The following is a 25035-nucleotide window of genomic DNA, read 5'->3' on the forward strand; positions in this document are numbered from 1 at the left end:
CATTTCCATGCTTTTCTGAAGTCCTAACTCTCACTCCAGGTTGCACTTTGTTTCCAGTTGTTGCACAGTGTATTTTATGTACAAGATACTGTGTTGCCAAATGGCCACATTTGCCTTTGGTGGGAAAAAAAAACCTGTTTCTTGGTCTTCGAAAGGTAATAAATCGATACATCCAGAGGCACTCAACATCCTGAGTATAGGGAGACAGCATGTTCCTGTCTGCTTCCAGGGCCCTACCCACAGAAATTTGACAGTACCCTCCCTGAAAGACTACCAGCACTGTCTTTTAGAAGGATCACTTCTTCTTTGCTGGGGCTTTAGCATTCCCACCGGCCTTGCCATTAGTTTTGGTGTCTCCTCCTGATTTTACTGCTTCACTTTTTTCACCTTTCTTTCCCCCACCTTGTTTCTTGTCAGTAGCATCCTTTTCCCCCTTTTCTCCTTTTTCTCCCTTTTCTCCTTCTTTCTTTTTGGCTCCATCCTTTCCTTCTTTCTTGGATCCTTCTTTCTGGTCCTTTTCACCATCTTTCTTCTTGGAGCCTTTGGATCCATCTTTTTTACCCTGAGCTTTGTCCACTTTTCCAGATACAGTGGGAACTTCTTCTTTTTTTTCTTCTGCAGCCTGAGCTGTATGAAAAGACAGAAAAAAAAAAATACAAAAGCAGTTAACTTGGGTTGACAGTAGCCAGGATAAGGGCAAAATTCCTGCTCTCTGCTGGCCAATCTTGGACAAAGAGAAAATATTTGTAATGGGGCTGTGGCCAGTGTTTTGCTCACTGATTAGCAGCTTTTCATGCCTTTGTTTTGAGAACATAGACTAATGTGACAAAGCAGAACCAGTAATTTCAAGAGTCAAGATGTGGATCTATTGTAGGAAATGGCTTTTGTTGTTAGGAACTGGTTCATGAACATTATAAGCACAATTTCCCAATAATGCCATCTAGTGTGGCGCTATCTCCTTCCACAAGAAGGAACAGAAACATCCCTCATGCAATTCAATACAGACCTGTCTTGGGTTTGGGGTTTTTCTTTGATTGGTTGGCTTTTCTAATTTTTGTGTATGGGATATGTCTCCTGCAGGTGAGAGAGTCCAGCAGGGATTCTGATAGGTAATTTGCTTTCAGAGACAGACAAGCAGAAGATGGTTTGCCCAGCAGAAGACCACAAAGTAAGCTTAACTTTATGTCATGTCCAAGTTCAGTGACCATGGGACTGGCTTCCCACCTGACCCCCTGTAATTAATTGAAGCAACACACCATGGATATACAGTAATTAACTGCTAGTGAGCCCTAGTTTGGCATGTTTTAACAAGCCATATTAGTTATAGGAAGCTTATAATACTTTCAGTTATGAAATATTTTTATATAGAAGTATGCATATATGTGCTCATTCTCCAGAAAGCCAACCATATCCTAGGCTGCATCAAGAAGAGTGTGACCAGCAGTTCAAAGGAGGTGATCCTGCCCTCTACTCTGCTCTCATGAGACCTCACTTGGAGTATTGTGTGCAGTTCTGGTGTCCTCAACATAGAAAGGACATGGAACTGTTGGAACAAGTCCAGAGGAGGCCACGAGGATGATCAGAGGACTGGAGCACCTCCCATGTGAAGACAGGCTGAGAAAGTTGGGGCTGTTCAGCCTGGAGAAGGCTGCACAGAGACCTTATAGCAGCCTTCCAGTATCTGAAGGGGGCCTACAGGGATGCTGGTGAGGGACTCTTCATCAGGGACTGTAGTGATAGGACAAGGGGGAATGGGCTTAAACTTAAACAGGGAAAGCTCAGGTTAGATATAAGGAAAAAGTTCTTTACTGTGAGGGTGGTGAGGCACTGGAATGCATTGCCTAGAGAAGTAGTAAATGCTCCATCCATGGCAATATTCAAAGCCGGGTTGGACAGAGCCTTGGGTGACATGGTCTAGGGTGAGGCGTCCCTGACCATGGCAGGGGGGTTGGAACTAGATGTTCTTAAGGTCCTTTCCAACACAGACCATTCTATGCTTCTGTGATTCTATGATCTTGGATTCAGCTCCCACATTTCAGATGAGAAGACTCGTAAGTCTGACTTCAATTATTCCGACAAAGGATTTGGTAGCAGAAAACTCTTCCTCATCTTTTTTATTTTTCTTCTACTGGAAGTGTTTCATTTCTGAAATCAGAGGCTGATAAACTGAGCTCTCATCTCAAGAAGGATCTTGACACTTAAACACAGATAATATTTCTTATACTCCATATGGAAATTTTTTCAATGGTTAAGACCAGCAAAGTATGAAGTTTGGCTAAAACAAGTGAAAATGTGTTATGTTTTCCATTACCTCCTTCTTTGAAAATCTCCAATGTATGACTCAAATATGCAAATAGGTAAACATGTTAACACAACTTAATAATTAAAATCAACCAAGATATAGCAATGACCTAGGAATGACCTCAGCAAATGGAGGATCATTGGTCACCATTTAGCTTTCTTCAGCTGGCACTTAGGCAAGTATATTATGTCATGTTGTCACAGGCTAAGGAAAGATAAGAGTAGGCTTAGGAGGTGATTTAGTATGGACCTTTGGTGACTTCTCAATCCCTACCTGGAGCCACTAGACACCAACCTGATTAAGCAGCCCCAAATCTCCCAACACTACGGATGTCTGTAGTGGCACTTTCAAATTGCAGCAATATATTACCTGAATTTATTATGCTTACCTAAACTATTTCTTCAGCATGCACACTTAAAGATAGCATCATTTAACCTTGTGAACTGGCAATTCATTTGTACATAAAAATTGGAGAACAATACAGAATATTTCTTACAACCACAGAGGAAACCCTGATGTCTCATATTAAAAAGAAATAATCAAAAAAACAAAAAACAAAAACAAAAGAGTGAGGAAATAATTATAAAACCCCACTACATTGTCTGCTTCCTAAACAAATATGGTACGAACCAGGTGAACTCCCCAGAATGTCAGCTGGAGCAGCCTCAAACCAGAACACTTGAAGATCAACCAGAACATTTCCACCTAGAGCTAAGGCCAAGTCCACTTTGTACTTCTCCCAGACTGGGAGATAGAGCACAAATGAATTAATTTGTATATAACATTTTATACACTGGAACCTTAAGTACATTTTATGTCCAGTAAAAGGGCTTGTCATATATGCTGCTCAAAATGTGCATGGAGACCCATTTAGCATTTTCCAATGTGACAGCTAGAATTTTATACCATGGTAAATGTGAAGTAGGATAAAAGAACGCCAAGAAATGAGTGTTGAAGTGTTGCAATATATAAATTTGACATTTACACAAATATTTAAAGCATTTAATGGCCACTCAGTAATTAAAATCACTCAAGTAGTTTCTCTGGTCTTGACTGGGTCTACCAGGGATTGTCAAGGTATAAGGATATAAATATTCAACAAATACATACATTTTATTTTACGACCACATCAATCAACGTGAATTGCCAAATGTCAGTGGGGCAACACAGCAGAGCATAACACTCTGTATAGATGAAAATAACAGCACAAAGATGAAGCCCAAAGATTTGCATACTTTCCATTGTACTGCTTAAATCATGTAGTAAAACTTTTCTTGGCACAGGGTACATGCTAATCTCAGAAGGAAGTCAAACCAGTGAGTTTGATCACACAAAGCTTTTGCTTCTAACACTTTAGGCACTGATAGAGGAATCAGTCCTTTGGGTCCCCAAGGTTGGAGACATACAGACATTTTTAAGGCACAATTTACCTCTTCCACTTTAGCATCTCCCCTGCCATGAAAGGAATCACATTCATCTTATTTTCTACTGTGGATAAAGGAACAAACAACTAGTGTTGATGCAAACTTCTCCATATATGTGGTAATGTACTTGTGGACAGATGACTCCCATCCCAGTACCACATCTTTCAGGGCAATTTGAGCAAGTTTATATCTGCCTAGTCCCATAGGACTAGACATTTCAGAGAACATATATTCACAAGCAATTACCAGACATCAGCAGCCATTCAGCAACATGCCATCTAACAGCCTCCTACCCTGTGCCATGCCATAACCAGAATTCTAGGTTTCTCAAAGGTCAAAGGGTGATTAGCTAGTCAGTTTATACATTTAGTTGGATAAATGTTTAGGTTGTTTTATGGTGTAGCTGACTTCCCATAAATTGCATTCTTATGGTAATTTATTAATTAATTCATGCTGCAACAATTTACCATGGTCTGATTAGATGTACACCAAATAGCCAGCCTTTGGATGTAGTACATGTATGTGATCATGGGATGTACTGGCTGCTTACAGGAGAACAAAATTTGTTAGCATTCTGGGGTGAAACAGCCATTTGGTGCCCAAATACCCTTTCTATCTCTTCTAGATCATTCTTCTTATCACTAATTTATTGTTTTTCCAGGTGTAACAGCCAGGCAGGATGAGGATGCAGCAGCAAATGAGTGGTCTGGCTTTCTGCTATCTAGACACATGAGATTTTACACTCTCTGGGACCTATTGATAGCTGGTCAGAATTTGGTATTTTGGGCAGGAAATTGAAGGATACGATACCAAACACTTCCATGTGTTTTGTATTGTTCATTCATGTAAGAGTGAACTAACTAGACCTTGGGATGACCTTTGACTTTAAAGAAGGTTGAAAGAATTTAACCGTATGGAGAAGGACTTATTTATGTGAGTTGGGTTCAACTCCAAAGGGTATTCTGGCCATCCTCAGTTTATAATATAGGCATAGTCAGATGTCTGAATACCTCTGAAATTCTGAGTTATGTGCAAAATCCTACTGTTAAGCACTTAGTTCTGTATTTTGCTGGTATAGAACTAAATTTCTATAATTGTGCTATCTGCCTCTTTCACCAGTTTCATGGATTGGAGCATCACATTTTGAGTTAAGGAAACTTCCAGTATCTACAAAGCTACAGTTCACATGGTTTGCAGAGACACAGGGAAGAGAAAAAAAGTTCATGAAAAGGTACTGAGAAAATAGAAGTCAAATGCAGAAAGGGAACCGAGAAGCAGAGAGTCCAAGGCATGATGGATCGCATCAGAAAAGAGAAGTCACAGACAGAGACAGGAAGGCAGTCCCCTAATTTCCTTGCAGGGCTATTTCATCTTCTTCTTTCACGACAGGCAGGGAGTTGAGAGGTCTGGAGTGGACATGACCAGAGAGAGTTAGGAGAGTTTCAGTAGAGCCTAGGGTACAGAACCAGGAAAGATGAGTGAGAGCAGCAGAGACCAGTGACAGAAATACTATTGGCCACCAAAGAAAGGCAAGGCATTTATTGGTAGTGTGACACTAACCACCTTTTCTTCCTGCTGACATCGGCCAACCCAGGAACTGACCCTTAAAATGAATCAGACTCTGGAATTTTTAAACATAAACTTCAAAGGCATGACCCTGACTTGCACCAATGGAGAAACTGTCCCTTTCATCCAAGTGACAGTGCCTGCTGACAAATGCTGCAGGTTAGTGCATGGGACTGTGAGGGGTTTACTAAGCCATGACAATATTTTAATGGCTGCATCCAAGAAGCCACACTGATTTACACTAAGGGAGGACCTAGCCCTTTGCATTCATGCATATAGAAAGCAATCCCAAAAGAAGACATGGGTCTCATGTAGGTGTAGGTATGGGAAGTACCTCCAGGGATCTCTGTCAGCTCGTTAAGTGGTGGCACAGTCTCCAGTTTGTCAGCATATGTCTTGGCTGCTTGCCGTTGAGCATATCGTGCTTCAATTTCTTTCCTTGTCCGTGGAATCCGGCACTTGAAGATACAGCACAGCGTGATAACTGAGAAAGGGAAGCACGAACATTCAGTTGAGTCAGCAGATTTCTGTCTAGTACAAGCTGGCCCACTTACAGTGGGGAGCCAGCAGGAATTAAAATTACTTTCAGGAGAGTTTCTACCAGTAGGAACCATTTACATCAGTGGAAGTACCTGCCTGAGGGATATGGTCACGCAGTCTAAAGAAATTGAGCTACCTGGAAATAAAAAGTTGTCACTCTTCAGCTGAGCTGTGGTAAAGGACTGAGCATGTCTTTCCCACCAAAACCAATGTAAACCATTACCTTAAGCCATATATGTCAGTGGTGTCTCTGAGCATCAGAATAACAACAATGTAAATTCATTATCTCTTTGGAAGTGACAGCAGCAAATAAGATGCACTGTCACCCTTCAACAGGGTATTGTTGCTAGAGGTTCCTGACAATATATCTAAGCTATTCATTATTGTGGTAGGTAGATAAGGGGATTGTGGGCCTTCAGATGAAAAAAAAATGAGGAGTTTGACATGAAAACACTTAAAAGTAGGTGCAGAACAATAGCTCAATATATATTAACTGGCTTTCATCTAAATCCATTTAGGGCAGGCAAACAATTGAACCAGATCTCCTAAATCCCCTCATCATGAGCTTACTATTCCATTATGCTATTTTCCTGAGTTAGGCTTCTTTACGTGACTTCGGGATACAAATAACACTTTTACTCCTAGTAAGACATATTTTCCCTTCATGCTTAAACATATATGTTCCTTCAGAATTTCCATCTGCAAATCTAATCATGATTCAGACAATTCATTGTAATGGCATCATTATTGATTGGTTTCCTAGACTAGAAATTCACAGACTTGATCAGATCATTGATCAGATGATCACTTGATCAGATCCACATACAACCTGACAATAACAAAACAACTTCAGGGAAGAGTCAGTCAGACTCAGAAACTGGCAGTCATAAAACTGGTTGACCCACAGGTTAAAAACATGTCAAGAAGCATGAGATCTCATGGTTTCTGTGAACACTTATGTTACTTTTCTGTGTGCATCCTTAAAATAGGATCACAGAATCATAGATTCATAGACCCATAAAAGCATAGAACAGTTTGGGTTGGAAGGGACCTCCCAAGTTCACCTAGTCTGACCCCCCTACAATGATCATGGACATCTTCAGCTAGATCAGGTTGCTCAGAACCACATCCAGACTGGCCTTGAATGTCTCCAGGGATGGTGCATCTACCACCTCTCATTAACCTGTTTCAGTATTTTACCACCCTCATTACAAAAACTTCCTTTCTCATGTCTAGCCTGAATCTCCTCTCTTTTAGTATAAAACCATTACCCATCCTTAAAAGCATCTCCCTGTCCTTCTTATAGGTCCCTTTCAACTACTGAAAGGCCACAATAAGTTCTCTCTGGAGTCTTCTCTTGTCTAGGCTGAACAACCCTAGCTTTTCCTCATAGGAGACGTGTTCCATCCCTCTGATAATTTTTTGTGACCTTCTTCTGGACCCTCTCCAAGAGGACCATAATTTTCCTGTACTGAGGACTCCAGAGGTGGATGCAGTACTCCAGGTGGGGTCTCATCAAAGCAGAGCAGAGGGGCACAATCACCTCCCTTGACCTGCTGCCACACTGCTCTGGATGCAGACCAAGATACAGCTGGCCTTCTGGGCTGTGAGTGCACATTGCCAGCTCATGTCACCGGTACCTCCAGGACCTTCTCCTCTGGGGTACTCAATCCCTTCATCTCCCAGCCTGTATTGATACCAGAGGTTGCCCTGACCCAGGTACAGGACCTTGCACTTGGCCTCATTGAACCTCATAAGTTTTGCATGGGCCCACTTCTCGAGGTAGTCCAAATCCCTCTGGATGGCATACCTTCCCTCTAGCATGTCAATAGCACTGCTCATCTTCGTGTCCGCTACAAACTTGCTGACGGTGCACTCAACCCTATTATGTCGTTGATATTAAACACTACTGGTCCAGTACAGATCCCAGTACAGACCCCTGAGGGACACCACTGGTGTCAGTCTAAACACGAAGACATTGGCCAATACCTTCTGGATGCGACCATCCAGCCAACTCCTCATCCACTGATCAGCCCACTCATCAAATTCACCTCCCATCTCTCCAATTTTGAGAAAAGGATATTGTGAAGGATCTTGTCAAAGGCTTTGCAGAAGTCCAGACAGACAGCATCCATAGCCTTTCCTTTGTCCACTGATATAGTTTGAGGGATTCTTCTTTTCCAAATAAAAGCTCAACTTTCCAGCCTACATCACCTACATAAGTTCTTTGTCTCATTTATGCTTTGTGGAAAGGGGTTCTGAAGGCAAGCAGAGCCTTGTGCTTGGAAATATGTTGTGTGAGCAGTTTTACATGTTCTGTTTTCTATTTTAGCTTGAGTTCCCCCATGCCAACTTCCTGGATGCTTCAAAAGTCAAGTCATCTACTCTGGCTTTATAATACCATGAGCAATGTATCAGACCTTTGAGACTAATCCAAGGAAGCAACAGAAACAATCTGTACTTTTGGTTCCAAGTGTGAGCATTTATCATTCAAGAGGAGTAAAACAAAATTGCAGATGCATTTACACCAGCACATAGACCAGCTGATGTAAATTTTACTCCCTGAAAGTTTGTCCTGTACCTGTCCAGTCTCTCCTAAAGAAAGAGTGATCATTTTAACCAGGAACAAGTTCTGCATGACCTCTCCATACCACAAAAGAGAAAAGGAAAGTAGTAAAACACCTTTCTCAGTGTAGCAGCCCCTCTATACCTTTACAGAATTTTGCTGCCAAAAGTATCACTTCCTTTAAACAACTTGCTGCAGATGTGTTGTAGTGGAAGCACACTCAGGGCTATCTAAATGTCACAACATGACAAGACAGGTGAAGTGAATTGCCTAAACCAACATGAAATTGTAACAATCTGTGACTGGGGAAGCAGTCAAAATGCTTATATCCTTGCTCTTCCATGATAGTCAGCAACAGGTTGAGAGTAATTGAGCTTTTACTTGTCTTACAAAAGGAAAGCAAGGTATCCATATGGCATTACTGGCAGCACAACACTGTCAGCTTGCAGATGGATAGTGTACCACATCTGGAAAGCATACAGCTGGGTCTGCCTTGTTCAGGGCAGCAAGATTTCACTGTGCAGCTGCCCATAGAGCTACAGCTACATCACAACCAGCAGAAGGCACAGACCTTTCCAGGCTGGCAGACAAAAATGTACTCAGTAGCTGAGCAAGAACTCAAGGCAATGTCAGGTGAGACATAAGAATACACTTTTAACAGGGGCAACAAATGGGGAAGCAATTTACAGGAGAGGACAGTGTATGTGCTTCTTCTCTAGCCACTTTAAAATCAAGATCTTTTGTTTTCCTAAAAGCACTCTGCAATTCAGCTAAGCCAGGAAATCCTCTATTCACATCTGAGAAAAATTTGCCAGGCAAATTAGCACCATATTTCCTGGAGACTGATAAAGAATAAGACTGCCAGCTTTCAAGTAAAGCACAAAGAGATTGGTCAGTGCCCTTGAAAATCAAGGACAAAAAGTCTGCCCATATCACAGTAGTTGGCTTCACGCTATGGGAAAGAATAGAGGCTGTTGTATCTCTCACAGTTCCTCTTCTTTCAACTACTAAGGACAAAATTGGTAGTTGCTACAGGATAGTAATGAGCTGGGCTCTCTGTTTAACTTTCTAATGGAGATAAAGCACTACACGGAGGTACTGGGGACTTATGTTGTCTTGGGATGTGAAATGATTCATAACCAGCCACTGGAGCAAGAGGTTTATGTGAAAATAATACAGTACTACTTTTATCTCCACCTCCTTTGCAAGCTGTGCTTAGTGTGAGGCTCAAGCCATGCAAGGGCATAAGCATTGAACTGATTTCCTTTATCTTTTAAAAAAAAGAAAACCCATGCCACTTAGTAAGATTCAGGATTTGGTACAGGAGCTTTAGGAGACTGAAACTGATGCCAGGATCATTTTATTGCTGTGGGAAATTACTGCCTGCTATATATCTTAGTTTTCCCCTCCAGGTCAGACACAGGAGACAGTGTGGGTGGAATTCATCTGCTCTGTATGTCCAAAGATAGAGATTACAGTCTTATTCACCCCAGGCTCCCTTTATCACTGATGAGGAGAAAAGCATCTCTACAGGGTGAATAATTTCATCTTAAAACAAAATAAACCATTCTCTGCAGCTGCCTTTCCATTAATTACAAAAAGAGATGGGAATGGCCAGTCTCACACAGGACCATGGAAGAGCTGTGATGCCTGGACTGAGAGTCAGAGGCTGGACAATGTGCCCTAGGACTTCCCAAATGGTGTCAGAGATCTACACAGGTGTATGAATTGTTCCTTCAGTTAGAAGAGCTGAATCTCAAACTTTGGAAGGTAAGAGAGAAATATTTGTTGCATAGTAGAAGTTTGGAGCTATCTTAGCATCACTTCTTTTATGTCTGGTAGACATATTAAGTTTTCTCCTGCTTCAAATCAGTGAGATTATATTTGTACCACTAATAAATAATTCATCAACTGAGCCACAAAGCAATCTAACCTGTACTGATTCCTGGGCCTTTTTGATGTCAAGGTTAATCATAGAATCACAGAATCCCAGAATGGGTTGGGTTGGAAGGGACCTTTAAATCCCATCCAGTTCCAACTCCCTCCCATGGGCAGGGACACCTTCCACTAGACCAGGTGGCTCCAAGCCCCATCCAGCCTGGCCTTGAACACTGCCAGGGATGGGGCAGCCACAGCTTCTCTGGGCAACTTGTGCCAGGGCCTCACCACCCACACAGGGAAGAACTTCTTCCTCAGATCCCATCTCAGTCTTCCCTCTGTCAGTTTAAATCCATTCCCCCTTGTCCTGTCCCTACCTACCCTTGTCAAAAGCCCCTCTCCAGCTTTCTTGTTGGCCCCTTTAGGCACTGGAAGCTGCTCTAAGGTCTCCCTGGAGTCTTCTCCAGGCTGAACAAGCCCAGCTCCCTCAGCCTGTCTCCATTGCAGAGGTGCTCCAGCCCTTGGAGCATCTTTGTGACCTTCTTTGGACTCGCTCCAACAGCTCCATGTCCTTCTTGTGTTGGGGCTCCAGAGCTGGAGTCAGGGCAGAGTAGAGGGGCAGAATTCCCCCCCTTTACCTGCTGTTCACACGGCTGGTGACAGGACATGTTTATCTTTCTGGGCTACTAAAAATATCCATTCCTATAAGATAACATATCAAGAATTGGACTGTACCATGAGAGTTAAACATCAAAGAAATACTCTTACAAAAGCTTAGTATATGACATGGCATCAGTTGAACACATTAACTGATAGACCCATGTTCTCATGGTAGAAGGATTATAACATACAGAAACCCCCCCAGACAATACTGAAAATATTGATGAGGTTTATATATACTATGAAAGTACCTTAAACAAAAAGGTTTTTTTGGGATTTGAATATGCGCAGGAATATTAATTGCGATTGGCATGCAGATGACTTGACTTCACCATTTCTCTCATTCCCCAGGTGAACGCTTTAATCACACTGCTATCAAACAATATTTAGCTTCATTCTTTCATGCTGTGGCTTTCCTTTTCCTTTCCAGGATTTCAGCTTTCATTTTAGTTGTTGAGAAGGCTTCTAAAATGCAGCCTGAATAAACTGTTACCTTAATGCCTGTCTGATGCTATGGTGAGCTTGAAGAAATCTCTGTAAGATGTATCAGTGCCCTAGTAACGTGACAGAATGTCCATAAACATATCAAGGTGTGAAATGGTAACATCATTCATGGTTTCTCTGCTATCAAACCACATAAAGCAGAAGAAGAAACATTCTGTGTGATGAAATGTAGTGGAGTAATTTTTAATTCTGTCTGCTTTCTCAGCTTTTCTGTAGTAATAATATATGGTCTTGTGATGCTGTGATAATTAGCCTCTCCTGTGAGCTGCACTATTAAAATAAAGGCTTTATCTTCTTCAGTAACATGCTGTGGATTGCTTTGCTGCTGGCCTTCTACAAATTATTTTCTCACTTTTTTTTCCCCTTTTTTGTTATCTGACAAACACAATTGAATTCAGCCACCTATTCTGAAGGAACATTTCTGTTTCAAATTAAAAAGTTGAGTCTGATCCTGCACATGCTGTTCTCTTTCTACATTGAAGATTCAAGCTGACAGCATATCAAATTATTGTTCGTTGTTTCTGCCAGGCTGATCATGTGAAATGTAATTCTTTATGAAGAAAACAAACACTTGGTGGTTCTTATGAAATGGGTATTTTAAAGGAGTCAACATTTTGCTCTCTATGATGACAAAAGAAGTATTGTAAGTGACATATTTTTATTCTTCAGCATATACTAAAAAACCCTGACTTGGGAAATAATGAAGAACTCTGAGGCTTGCTCCTTTCTGGATTTTTAGCACATTTTCATTATATCTACAGGGAGGCAATATCTTCATAATATTCATATCTGGTACTATTCAGATTGGAGGAGCTGAGAAATGGCTCCCAAAAGCTCTCGTCTAAAGTACAATAACAGAGCAAACATTAAACACTGAATTTTTGACCATAAACAATTAGATGCTTGTGACCAAGTAATGAGCATGTGTTTACTCCCACTGGCTTAAACTAACATTTTGTTTTGTAACTGAAACAGGCTAAGAGCATATGCAAAAGACCAGGGAACTGTATCGGCTCAAAGGAAATATCCATGCAGCCAAGTTACCCTGTTCACGGTCTCTTTTTAGTTTTCACTTAAGGGAATTTTGCTCATAGGCATTAACACAATTGCTTCTAGGTTAGCTGGGCAACAAATTTAAAAACAAACAAACAAACACAAAATCCCCCCAAAAAATGAAAGAAAGAAGGAAAGAAACAACTTTATTCTCCTAGGAGCTGGGAAAGATGTAAATGAAATACCTTCTCCAGAGACTGCTTGGTGTAATATTTCAGGAGAACCATGACTGAGAACTGAACAGTTTTATAAACTGAATGAAAATTGGTTGCAATACACAGTAGGTTTGTTCCCTTTAAAGTTGAAAAAGTAAGTCTGTCAATGAAGCATTTAATTAACATTTAGCAAAGTAGCCTGGGCTGCTCTGAGTTAATTAGACAGCCATTCCATTGTTAATAATGCAAGCAGATGAATTCAGTGGCAAGTTAACTGCAAGTTAACTGCAGCACTAGTGTTTAAATGCTCTTTGAGAGGGTTTGAGTTGCTTACTATTGGACTACAATGACACTTTTAAGGGAAGAGCTAGCATATTTTGTCTGTTCAAGCTACTTACAGCAGTGTTAACAGTTGTGATAATGTAAGGATCAGTGAGGGCTACTAAACTCTTAAGAAAAACAGTTAGTGCTTGGGTGGGTGCTTGCAGGACTGGTCCACCCTATGTGCTCAGATGTTGACAAGATGCTGGTGCATGAACCACCTCATTTAGAGATGTCACTGCTGTTACTGGAGCTATTACTGAGATAGCAGTGCCTTGAAAGAGGTCCCTGAGTTGGGTTGCAGTAGAAGGAGGTTTTCCTTTAAAGGACTGTGCAACCATCTACAGGGCATGAAACTGCATCCTGGCTTGGCATCAGGCTTGGGATCAGGTTGCAGTAACGGGGACTCAGAAAATGCTTTCTTCCAGAAAACATGGAGACACAGATGGTAAAAATGTTAAATTTAAAGTTCAGGTTAGAGATTAATTAGATGCTCTCTCAAGAATCTTCTCAGTCCTGTATTTTTTCTCACTTTAAGTCTGTTCCAGTCCCAACAGCCGTGTCAATAGGACTTCAAGCAAAACATGTTTTTAAATATGTCCACCTTTATAAAATGCCCTGAGAATATGCTGAAAGAACTGCTGCAAAGGGTCAGGGCCACTCCGATATTTGTTCAGCCATCAATCTTGACTACACCTCTATATGTGATGTTTTCCTGATGTCTGGAAACACCAGAACAGGGTCTGTTCACACCACTAGATCACATCATCTGACCTCTCTGCACATCACAGGTCATTATGTTTAATTACTGCCTGAGTGAAATAACTTGTGTTGGATCAAATCCTACTTTACTCTGGGGAGAGCTATTAACGGCTGAAGAGCATGGCAATGTTTGATCACCTTCCCTGCCACGTATATTTCTTAAATTCTCATTTGAATTGAACTGGTTTTAATTTGCAGACTCTGCTCTGTCTTCTATGCAGAAGATTAGAAAGACCTTTAATACTGGGTTTGGTTTTTGCTTGTTTGTTTATATAAATATATATATATTCTCTCTGAAGTCCTTCAATGCTGCAATCATGTGATCTTTTGACCTTCTTTCCAACAAGCTAAACAGTGTGAGCAGTGAGACTCTTGTTTGAAGACCTTTCTCCAGGCATCGAACGGAGATGAGGACTTTCAGCTTTTTTTTTTCCCTGCAAGTTTGTTTTTTCAGCATTTGTTTTTGTCCGTAGGCACAAGCATCTGACCAGAACAGCATAGAGAAATCCTAAAACTCTCCTACCTCTCACTAACCCACACTAATACATTCAAGTAACTCCTTACTGCAACATGACCCTGAGCTGCATTGCTTAACTGATTGCTCTGATAATACTGTTTTTTACTAATCATAATTTAGTCACTGAATGTTTGTTTATTCAGCAGATGAGGTCTATATTCCTTTCTCCCAGCCATAGATCCTTGCTTCTGCTGTTATTCACTGTATTTTGTTCGAACAGATTCAGCCAACTCCCTGCATGGCTCCTTCTATCCCCCATGATTTTTTATTTTGTTTTTACTTTTTCTTCTTCTTTCTATTGGCAAGGAGGACAGCGCTTTAACAGCAGCCACTTGGTATTTATTCTGAGCTCACCAGCAAAAAAAAATGGGTTAGAGTTGAACCTTTCATCAGAACAAATGTTTCCTTAGGAGATTTTGCTCTGAGCAAAGTTAGATCTATGGGCTAGGAAATGTGTGGGAGAAAAAGAAACAGGTAGCCTCCTGGAACATCCCTGTAGATCTAGACAGGTTATCCAGGGCACTTGAGGACATAGGTCATCTCATCCTTAGGTAGACATCTAAAGTAAACAGATTAATTATTCCCACTTACTCTCTTATCTGGTCACTCAAGATGCCTACACTGAAGGTGTCTCTAGATAGGTGAGATGAATCATAGTGACAAAGTCCGTATTAGCTGTTTTGTCTGGCAATCTAAGCTGTTAACTAGCACAAGCCCTAATTCAAAACGCTTCTGATTGCTTATGCATTCTGTCTCTTTCCTGGGGTCTTTATGCCTTACACAATAGACACTAAGGCTAAGGTGAAGCTCTCTAACCTTCTTTTCCCACCATCCCATCTTAAAGGTGGGGAGCAGGAGTGGGATTTAACATCCCAGGAGGTGAGAGGTTTGAGAGTGAACCCTCTCCATTGCCAGAATAGAAGGAGAGAAGCTGTCACAGGGAGGAGCCAGCACTGCAGCTCTGTCAGGCAAGACCTAAGGATGATTGCTTCATAGCAAGGAGAAATATGTCGTCAGGCATTTATTTAAAAAATGGACAATAAGCTGGGCCTGTCCTTTCTGGCAAATTAGAGCTTGCAACAAAACCCATGATCTCAGCTCCCACAGCTAATCTTGTGATTCAAGAAAACCAAAGCCACATTTGGATTTTCTCTGTGCAGCTCAGACCTCATGTAGTCCTATGGATACACACAGATTTCAATTCATAATTAACTGCAAGCAATGTATGGCTGCTACCTACATTCATGTACACCAGCTGAGAAGCAGGCTGATATTTACTCTGCCTTGTGAATACGCAAAATCCTTATTGTTCGTTGTTAGTTGGATTTTGTGTGACATGTGGCTTGTGCCTGTTCTCCACACTGGATAGAGAAAATGCACTGAAGCAGGATCATGCATGAAACTGGCAAAAACAGGAATTAATTATGATGGTTTGATGAAATAACAATAGTAATAATAAATCAGAACACAGTGGGTTTGCCCAGTACAGTTGCAAATCTGACTTTCACCTTCAGATCCATAAAGCTGTACAGGAGTGATATTTGTTTCACACAGATCTCAAGTACACTTCTTGCACTGTGCCATACAGCAAAGCAGCCCCTCGCCACAGTCCCCATCTCTGATGCCAGAGTCCCCCTGTGCCCATGCCTTGGGCATGAATAATCAATGAATGGATGAAGTAGATCAGGCTTCCAGATGGTGGGAACACCCACACAGAAGAGCTGTTTTGGACCCCCACTATGGTCCAACACAGCAGCTTTTCGCTTTGGAGACTTCAGACAGAGCCACCTCTATGTGACCTGATAGCTGACACATTAAAGAGACACCATTCTCAGGCAATGGCATCTCCAATTCTTTTTAGCTGATAGGGAACACAATAACTAATTTTGTGGTAGCCCTGGGCGTGTGCATTTGTGTGTGTGTGAGCATAAACAACAATGGAAGTTTAAGATAACATTATAGTACAAAATAAGAACAGTATAATGTTATTATTAAAATAATCTAGAAGAAAGTATATTTACTTGTTATTAATTGGAGTACTTAAAAAAAAAAAGGTCTTTTGTTTGTAAAAGACACTTAACTTTCCCTTAAGCACCACATTTTGTGCTCAACTTGAACTACATGTGCTGGTGCCAATAACTTTGGGGGCTCAGGCTATTTTGTAGGCACACAAGTGCAGAGCAGCTCTAAACCAGAAGCAGATGTCTGACCCGTGATAATAGATAATCATGTGTAAACTTGGGCTGAGGGCAAAAGAGGGGATCAACCTTTTGTCCCCATGTAAGAGCCATCCCTTGTTCCAAGTGATGTTCTTTGCGATAGAGACCCCACACATACTCCTTGCATCCATCTGTGCACCCTGCCAAGTGTTTCCCATAAGCCAGGATGCTGGTGATGCAGTGTTTGAAGATGGACAGCTAAAGCCTCCATCAAAAATCACCATGTGAAGCATTCTTGAGCCAGCCTAAATTATCTGTGCCTCACTGGAAATTCTACACATTAATAGAAATATCTGGGTAGTTTTGCCATCCAAAAAGTAATGGTTATTTAACAGTGTAAATCTTTTGCCTGGCATTTATACTTCAACACCTCCAGGAAGTTGGTAAATGAAACTTCTAAGACTTCAAATTAAATTGAGCTAATTGCATTCAAGATGTTTAACAGCTTTGTTGGTGCTCATTAAATAATACTTGATTCCTGGAAACATGTTTGTTCAGTATGAGCCTCCCTCCCTTGTTCTCTCACACTATTTTATACTCCTAATATGCCCTCTCTCATCTTAAAGCCATTTTCCTACTACTAAATGTCCTTGTAAAATGTCCCTCTCCAGGTTCCTTGTAGGCCCCCTTTAGGTACTGGAAGACTGAATCATCTTAAAGCATCATCCAAAGCCAACTTAGTTTTCAGTTGGAGTTGAGAACAAGGCATGAGCTGATGCCTAGAACATGGCAGTAGGATGCAGCAACAGCTCAGCTTCAACCCCACCCCATGTGGGATCTTCCTGTTACAGTTCCATCTTAACTTCTCCCTCACTTTCTCCATTCAATAAAGTACAGATTCAAAACTGGATGATAAGGAAAAGGGTCTCCTCCTGCCTGACAAACACCTGGTTGATGCTCTATGTCAAGCTGCCACAATGAGGAGTATTCTAGGCAGGAGCTGAAAGGCATTGCTTTCTCTTCACAACACTGTCTCTATTCCCATCATCCTCTTTATGCCCTCTCCTCCCCATTCATGCTTTTCACCAGCTGGTACATCTAGGCATTTTACCCTTCATCCAGACACAGATGTTGGATTGCTTCTGCAGAAATCACTGAGGCATTACTCAAATGCCAAAGGAAAGGGTGAGGCAATGGAGATCACACTGGGCAAGCCTTAGGCCAACTGCTGGCTTTCCCAGGGATAGATCAAGACCATGTCCCCCTCCCACCACAACAGTTCACAAATGGCAATACTTCTGGTGCAAAGTCTTCAAGTCTTTGTGGATAAAACAGACTAGGCAAGATCCCAAGACCATGACTCAATGTGTCCTACCAGGACAATAGTTCCCTATTCACAGCTTTTAAGGGGTAGTGAAAAAAAAAGAAATATTAAAAAAAAAAACCAAACAAACCCACCCTCCCCCCCCCAAAAAAAAAAAAAAAAAAAACAAAAAAAAAAACAGGAGGGAAGGGGAAGAAAAAGCAAGACCAGGAAATCAGAGAGCAGCACTCCTGTGTGAATCAAATCCTCCTGACAGCTCAGCTTATTTTAGCTGTCTGGCATTCCCTTATGCCTGCAAGGGGTCTCTCTTCTTATCAACCAGCACTCAGAGGAGCAATTCAGAGCAGCTGAACTATGTCATCTGCTGAGAGGCAGCCCTGATAAGAATTTTAAGGCACACTGTTGGAACACTCACCAGCACAATGGTCTTCTTTGCTCTACCTAATTCCCCTATCCAAACGAGAAGGTTTCCTTTAACCAAGAACAAAATGATTGAGCTAAAATCTCAGAGGCAGAGGAGCCAAAGTGAGCTGACCTGCTCCCTGTGGTCCTTGCAGAATATTCTTTTTTTTTCTAGTCCCCCATCTTTATGGATTTTCCCTGTGGAGGTTGTCTGCTTTAAAAATGAGTTGTAGCAAAAAGACTTGATGTTCCTGATATTTTAGTAGATAAATAAGAAGTGTAATATATACATCCTAAGAGACTTATATCTCCAGCATCTCCTGAATAATGCTCTGTGTGTGCTACTAAGTTATATATTCTATTGCGGGCTGGTTTACTTCAAAAGTTTTATTTCTATTATGACATGGCCTATCCCAGAGCAGAAACAAAGGAAAAAGAGACAGATGGGTCTGGCAGAAATATGGTTTCACATAGCATCTGAGAAAGTTGACTATCAGTTGATGTACGAGAGAGAAAAATCTGCAGCTAATGCATGTGCAAACATTTAATCTCTTCTGATCTCTGTAGGGTTGAGCTAGGAGTTTCTCCCTTTGGTTTGTAACCTACCCAGAAACCTTTTTATGAGTTAGATCTCCCAGAGACTTTTTGCCCATTTCAGTGTTGTGTGTTGACACGAGATGACTTTATGTAGGATTTTTTACTTATTTTTAATTTTCATTAAATAATGAAGTGTAAGAGACTTTTGGATTTGGCTTTTTTTTCCTTCCATTTATTATGTGATGATGCCATCTTGTGGAAGTTGCTAAGAGCAAAATTTGGAAAAATCACCTAGACTATACCTATATTTGCAAGTCCTGTCAACTCAGGTGAAGCAGGTTTGCAGGGTGGAGGAATACGGAGGATCTGCCATCCACATGGTTTATTTCAGGTGGGATACCCTAGTTTGGTTCTATGGCTTCCCTTAGGTATCTGGGACCATACCTTTCTGGAGTAACTAGCTTTTATTTCCATTTCAATTGAAAAGAATCCCATTCAAGTGCTCCACAATCATCCACAGTGAAGTAACTAGGCGCACTGACTTTAAAAGCACCTCAATTCCTCTTCTTATTTACTCCTCACCTGAACTCACATGACAAAGTAGTCACACCCTTCAAGCCTTGATAACAAGGTGAGATGCTAAACTAATGGGATTATGTGCAGGCCCTAGGGAGCCCTGGAAAGGATGTTCTTCTGTCTCCTAATGCAGAGGGTTAGTACTGTTAGAAGGTTGTGCCACCCTCTTGCCCTGACTGAGAAGGTGTTTCTGGAACCAGGTAAAAAGAGTCCATATTGAAGCCCTTTCCAGTTCTTGGTCCATTAGAAAAGTAGAACATTGCCTACTTTTCTGGACTGATACCAAGGCAGTCTCCAAGAGCTCATTTCCAGAAAAACCTGCATCTGCTCCTAAGAATTAAAGCTGGGGAACCATCAATGCTTTGGGGATCGCAAAGCAAAGGAGGAGGAGGAGGATGTTTCTGGAGCAAGATGCAAGAAACAGGTGAGAACTGTCTGTATGATTCAGTTATTCATTAAGTTTAAACTTGCCTTGTTTTGACTTGGATCACTGACTCGATTAAGAGTTGCTGTCTTCACCAAATGCTTACTGTTTTCATAGTGCAAACTGAGCTGGTACTGTTGCTTTCAAATCCCCTCTACTCATTGAAAGAAAGCTTCTTCAAACAAAAGGCTCAATTACATGCTGTGGTGCACTGAATCTATTTATTACACCGAGACTCAGCAAGCCAAAACCCTGTGATCACCTAGAGAACACTTTCCTACCCCTCCAATAACATTTATAGCAAGGTGACATAATGGTCTGATTTTGTTGAACTACCTGAGTTAATGGGAACTTGAACCTTGAAGCAGATGTTACTTTATTGATTTGCACATAACCTATTTGCTTGTTTGTCTAAACACAGATCCTTAACAGTATTTTAGCTTCCCAAAATTCACTGCTTTCAGCTGCAACTTTCCTTCTATGCTATTTTCTACAGTGCATTTCATTTCTGGGCTGTCACTTGAGTAATTTTCATGGGTGTTTGCTTCTTGCTACTGATGCTTTAAGGTAACCAAAAAAACCTTATTTCTTTTTCTGCAAGCAGTGCATCATCTGATGTGTTAGTTTGCCAGCACAGCAGCTTTTCCATGCTTCTAACCCTAAATAACCTGGTATTAACAGAGCCACTTTCTAATGAACAACTAAACAGATATGCAGGGGCAAAAATGTATGTGCAATTTGATGCCTCAAGCTAAATAACACCCTTCACCAGTCTACTTGCGTTCTAAAGCTCCTGATGTTAATTTTTATGTCTATTTCACATGGTGTATGGAGTCACTATTTAACTACTTGGTGATCTTTACTTGCAGAGTTTCTGGTGATTGTTTTAAAAGGGTGTTGTGGTATCTTATGAACTAACATTATCTTCATTAATGTAGAGTTGTAGGAGTAGTTATCCCTTAGACTTTGGGAGCAGGGTGTGGTGTTTGGCCATAAACTGCAATGAGGAGAAAAGAAAACAGAGGAAAATGTTTGTTCTTGCTTTGAAAATGTGAACTTCTGATTTAAAAAGAGCATGGAAACATAACAGGAAGGCTATTTGGGAAGGACTGATACAGGCCACTTACAGTGGTCAAACAGATGTCTGTAGCAACAAAAACTGACTTAATTCCCTCAGTACCAATGGAGACAACAATACACAGACTGCTGTGCTCTTTGATTAGATTAAGGCTGCATGTAGATGGGGTTTAGCAGCAAATTAAAAAGTAACAGGGAGCACTGGAAATCAGTTCCCTGCAATACTATGTTTTAGAGCTGGCCCAGGAAATCTGTGTTCTAAACAATGGCTGCTTGTAGGTCAGAGCTGGCATTTCCTGTGGCTGTTCTCCATCAGGAGTTTGCATGTGGATACGCTGTTTTGAAGAGTGCTCATCATTTATGATGAATGGGAGCGAAAGTTGTACAGAAAGCACTTAAGATCTTCCTTCAGTTTTTTAGAAATTCTTCATTGCTTCACTTGTGAAATAAATATCAACAAGCAATTAGGGACACCAGCAGAAGTGAGAATAGTAAAGAAATGCCTAGATGTGTGGTTTAAATCCAGCCAGTAACTAAGCACCACACAGCCACTTGCTGACCACTATCACCACCCCCTTTACATCTCCCTACCACTTATGCATACACATGGGTAAAGATTTGAGGTACTATGAGTTGATGGGATTTACTTTCAAGTACTGGTTGCAGGTTCTATCCCTCTGCTTACTTGTCCCTAACAGGAAAAAGAAGAGGTTTAAGGGAATTTTTGGTGAGTTGGTGTAACTTTGTTTGCTTGGAGAAATAAATCAGTTACACTTTATAAAAGTCTAAAGGTTATAACAAGATCAATTTATCATGTTTGACTAGTATCAAACTGTCTAATTTTGTATGTTGGCTGAAGGAAAGAGCAGAAGATCTTTCCTTTGAATTTTGATGGGGTTATGATAGTGTCCTAAATGATGTTTTCATAAGGAAGCTCACGATAGTAGTTGGCAATGCACAGTGAAGCTGACTTACACACTTCCCAGAGAGTGAGCTGCACGAGGATGAAGCAGGATGGAGACACTCAGGAGGGGAAGTGGCTATATCTAGATAGACCCTCCAGGTATCTGATCTTATCCCGCTGCACTCACTAGGTCTGAGCCAGTGGCTTCCTAGCACTTGGGCTCAAAAAAAAAAGGAGGGTTTTGAGTCCTAAAAGCTCTGCCTAAATTAAGCTGAAAGTCTTACCTGAAAATTAGTTAGGGACCTTAACCCCAGATCTGGCTGCAACTGCAGACCTCTCAAGACTTCTTATTGCAGCATATGGGACAGGACCAGAGGAGGTCATGTATAGGTTGTATGGTTGCGCAACAGGGCAGGACCATGGCTGCAATATGCATTTGGGTTTGAATATGGTACTATAGCTGAACATAGTCCCACAGTGTGCCACAGCTCTGGCACAGCCCTGCAGTAACTCTTCTCTGGGATTCCACCAGCTAGGATCAGTATGTTACAGGATAAAGCCACAGCGGCCCATCTATGGTTCCTTCACAGACCACACCTGCCTCTCCTTGCTCCAAAGCCCCCTCAGTATGTACTCCTGTGATGCCAGAGACCAAAAAGTCTCAGCCTGTGACCTCCATGGTCACCTGGCCTGTATTCCTCCAGGAACAAGTCCTACTTGGGGTGGTGCTGTGGTTGGTGCAAGGCAGAGAATTACAACTTACTGACTGCCAGGACAAAGATGGCAAAGATACCAATCACCTGCCAGAGCCGCAGCCCCCAGATCACCACCGTCTCCGAAGTGACAGGGTCCGGTTTCTTTTTTGGGGGTTGAGTGGTGGCCTGGGAAAGAGGGAGGAAAAAAAGTGGTTTAGGATTTGGAAGGGTCCCTAAAACAGTCAGAAAGATGTGAATAGCACAGAAGGTGGTAGACTCCAGTTAGCTGCCCCACAGCATTTTGGAGACTTCAATAAAGAGTTCGTATATAAAGAGTTTGCCATTTTAAAATTTATCCGAAGTGTTGTAAATTTTCAGGATTACAAAGCAAATATTTTTGTTGTTCTTTCGTCAAGTCCCAGCTTTTTTCTAAAGACTTTTCCTGGGGTCAGGAGGAAATTTCTTATATTTTGCATTCCCATCTTTAAAAGATAGACTTTATTTTTTTTATTATTTTTTTAGGCTGCAGGTTCCTTTTTCACTTTCATGCATATATATGTATATATGTATATCATGATCTGGAAAAGAGCAGTAGAGGACCAAATACTTCTATTCCTTAAAAATATCTCAATTTTTACAATTAAGTGATTTTTTTTTCAGATGTAAATGTACTTTTTTTCTTTAAAAGTATACTTGTTCTGAAAAACACATTTTTTTTAGTGGTATTCTTCATTAAGTATGTCTTAAAATTAATTAGTAATGAACTAAAATGAAATAAAGAACTGAGAGTTCTGGTATTTTTCTTCATTTACAAGCAGAGCCTTTTTTATTTTAAGAAATCTTGGTTCTATATTTTGAATCACAAATCACACATTTGACCAAAGAATCTTGCTTTTAAGTTGCCTTGTAGATGTTGCATCACCCTTGGTTTGCACTCAGGAAAATGTGTCTTAATCAGTTATTTGGAGAAACAAGGAGGTCTTTGAATTAAATTCTGTGTCTTGTACTGTATCAAAGGTCAGAAAATATGTGATATTGTCCTGCTTAGTGCATTTATTCGAAATGAATGGGGATTTGGCTAAATATGGGAATGTCTTTGATACAAGAAAAGCATTCTGATTTCCAGCTCTTGTAAAGGCTCTAGAACCGAAGAGAAAGAGGGCAATGAGAAAACAGGTGAAAAGAACTGATAATAAGAGCTTTATTTTTGTGAAGACAGTGATATCAGCTTTCCTTACATGGTTTAGTGGTGGTTTGGCTAGTATTTGCAGGTGGGATTTTCAATAAAGGCCAGGTTGGACAGGGCTTGGAGCAACCTGGTCTAGTGGAAGGTGTCACTGCCTGTGGCAAGGTGCTGGGACTGGATGAGCTTTAAGGTCCCTTCAACCCAAACTATTCTATGATTTTATGAACTGCAACCTTGGCTCTCCTAACAATTGAGTAGATCTTCAACATCTATGGGAGAGTCTAGATCAAATAGCCTTACAGATACCTGCCTTTGGCAGAAGAAACTTCTCTGTAGTGACCAGATAGGAATCTGATGGCCTCCATGGTAGGTAAAATTTGGGCAAACAAGGTATTTAAGTCTTATTGTTGATCCAGTCCTTAGTTCTTGTGTGTCTCTGTTCCCCCTATCTGAAATGGGGTTGAAAATGTTTCAAAAGTGTGTTAAACACAACTAGAGAAATAGGTTGTCTAGACCAACCCCTTTGGTCACAGTGCAGTGATGATATAGTAAGAATATACATACCAGCAAGCAGCATTTATTCTCTTGATTTATGGCTTAGAAAATCAGAGGTTAACAACCCCTCACTGCCAATAAACTTCAAATTATGATGTGCTGTGGTACAGAAAATCACAGAATTAAAACCTGCTGGTGATCTTACAGGAGTTCTGTTAGCAAAACACCTTTATTGCCTTTTATCTGAACATAGGACCTGATCTGAATTGGCAATTGCTTTTTGATAGAAGCTGAAAATACTCAGTTTCTCAAAGAAAAATCTCCTAAACAGGCTCATCTGATTCCCTGCAGTGCCCTTCTGTTCTCAGCCCGTGGAAGTGCTGTTAAAACACAGCTGTAATGGATACCACAGAGTGAATTAGAGCTGGAGCTGCTCTCCAATTACTTGCCTATTTGTGCAATACAAACTATATTTTGGCCTTTTCTTAACGAATGATACTACCCGCCATGTCTGGAGTGTTCTGTCTCTCAGGGGCATCCTATTCAAAATCCATCTGTGGCGAATACGACTGCAGTCTGAACCTGTCTCTTCCAAGCTGTCTTGGCTATCCAGCCACACCTCATTCATGGCCATGGGGAATCTAGAACTGCTAAGGTGAACTAAGGAAGAAGGAAAGGCTAGCCAGAGTGGTGGTGTCGTTTGTACAGGCATTTGGTACTACCAAAGAGGCAGGAATCTGTGATACTTCACACTGAAACGTTTCACTTTTCACATCTTCTTTTTACTCATCAACAAAGAAACTGGAGAAACTGCAGTAGACACCAGTCCTGGGGAGTGATCAGGGTACTGGTTCAGGTTCAGAAAATTTTGTCTCATTAGAAGTGCAGAGATCTTAGTTCCTTTTTTGGATTCAGCTTTCCTGCCTTCCTACCAATCCCAGACTTAACCTCTTTGGCAGCATTAATCTGCTTCACAGGAGACATTTTAATTGCAGTAGCTGTCCATGG

The 25035-nt window shown here is 41.1% G+C and overlaps 1 protein-coding gene across 1 annotated transcript in view; it reads right to left on the reverse strand.

Moving 5' to 3' along the window:
• Positions 1–295: 295 nt before the first annotated feature.
• Positions 296–25035, reverse strand: part of TMIE (transmembrane inner ear) — a 34352-nt gene continuing 9612 nt past the window's right edge. The window contains exons 2-4 of the mRNA XM_031044595.2: positions 22415–22532; positions 5627–5776; positions 296–627 (exon numbers count right to left, since the gene is read on the reverse strand). Of these exons, the coding sequence (XP_030900455.2) occupies positions 296–627; positions 5627–5776; positions 22415–22532 (600 nt within the window). The remainder of the gene's footprint in view (positions 628–5626; positions 5777–22414; positions 22533–25035) is intronic.

The sequence above is a fragment of the Melopsittacus undulatus genome, chromosome 1 (assembly GCF_012275295.1).
Source record: "Melopsittacus undulatus isolate bMelUnd1 chromosome 1, bMelUnd1.mat.Z, whole genome shotgun sequence".
Lineage (NCBI taxonomy): Eukaryota > Metazoa > Chordata > Aves > Psittaciformes > Psittaculidae > Melopsittacus > Melopsittacus undulatus.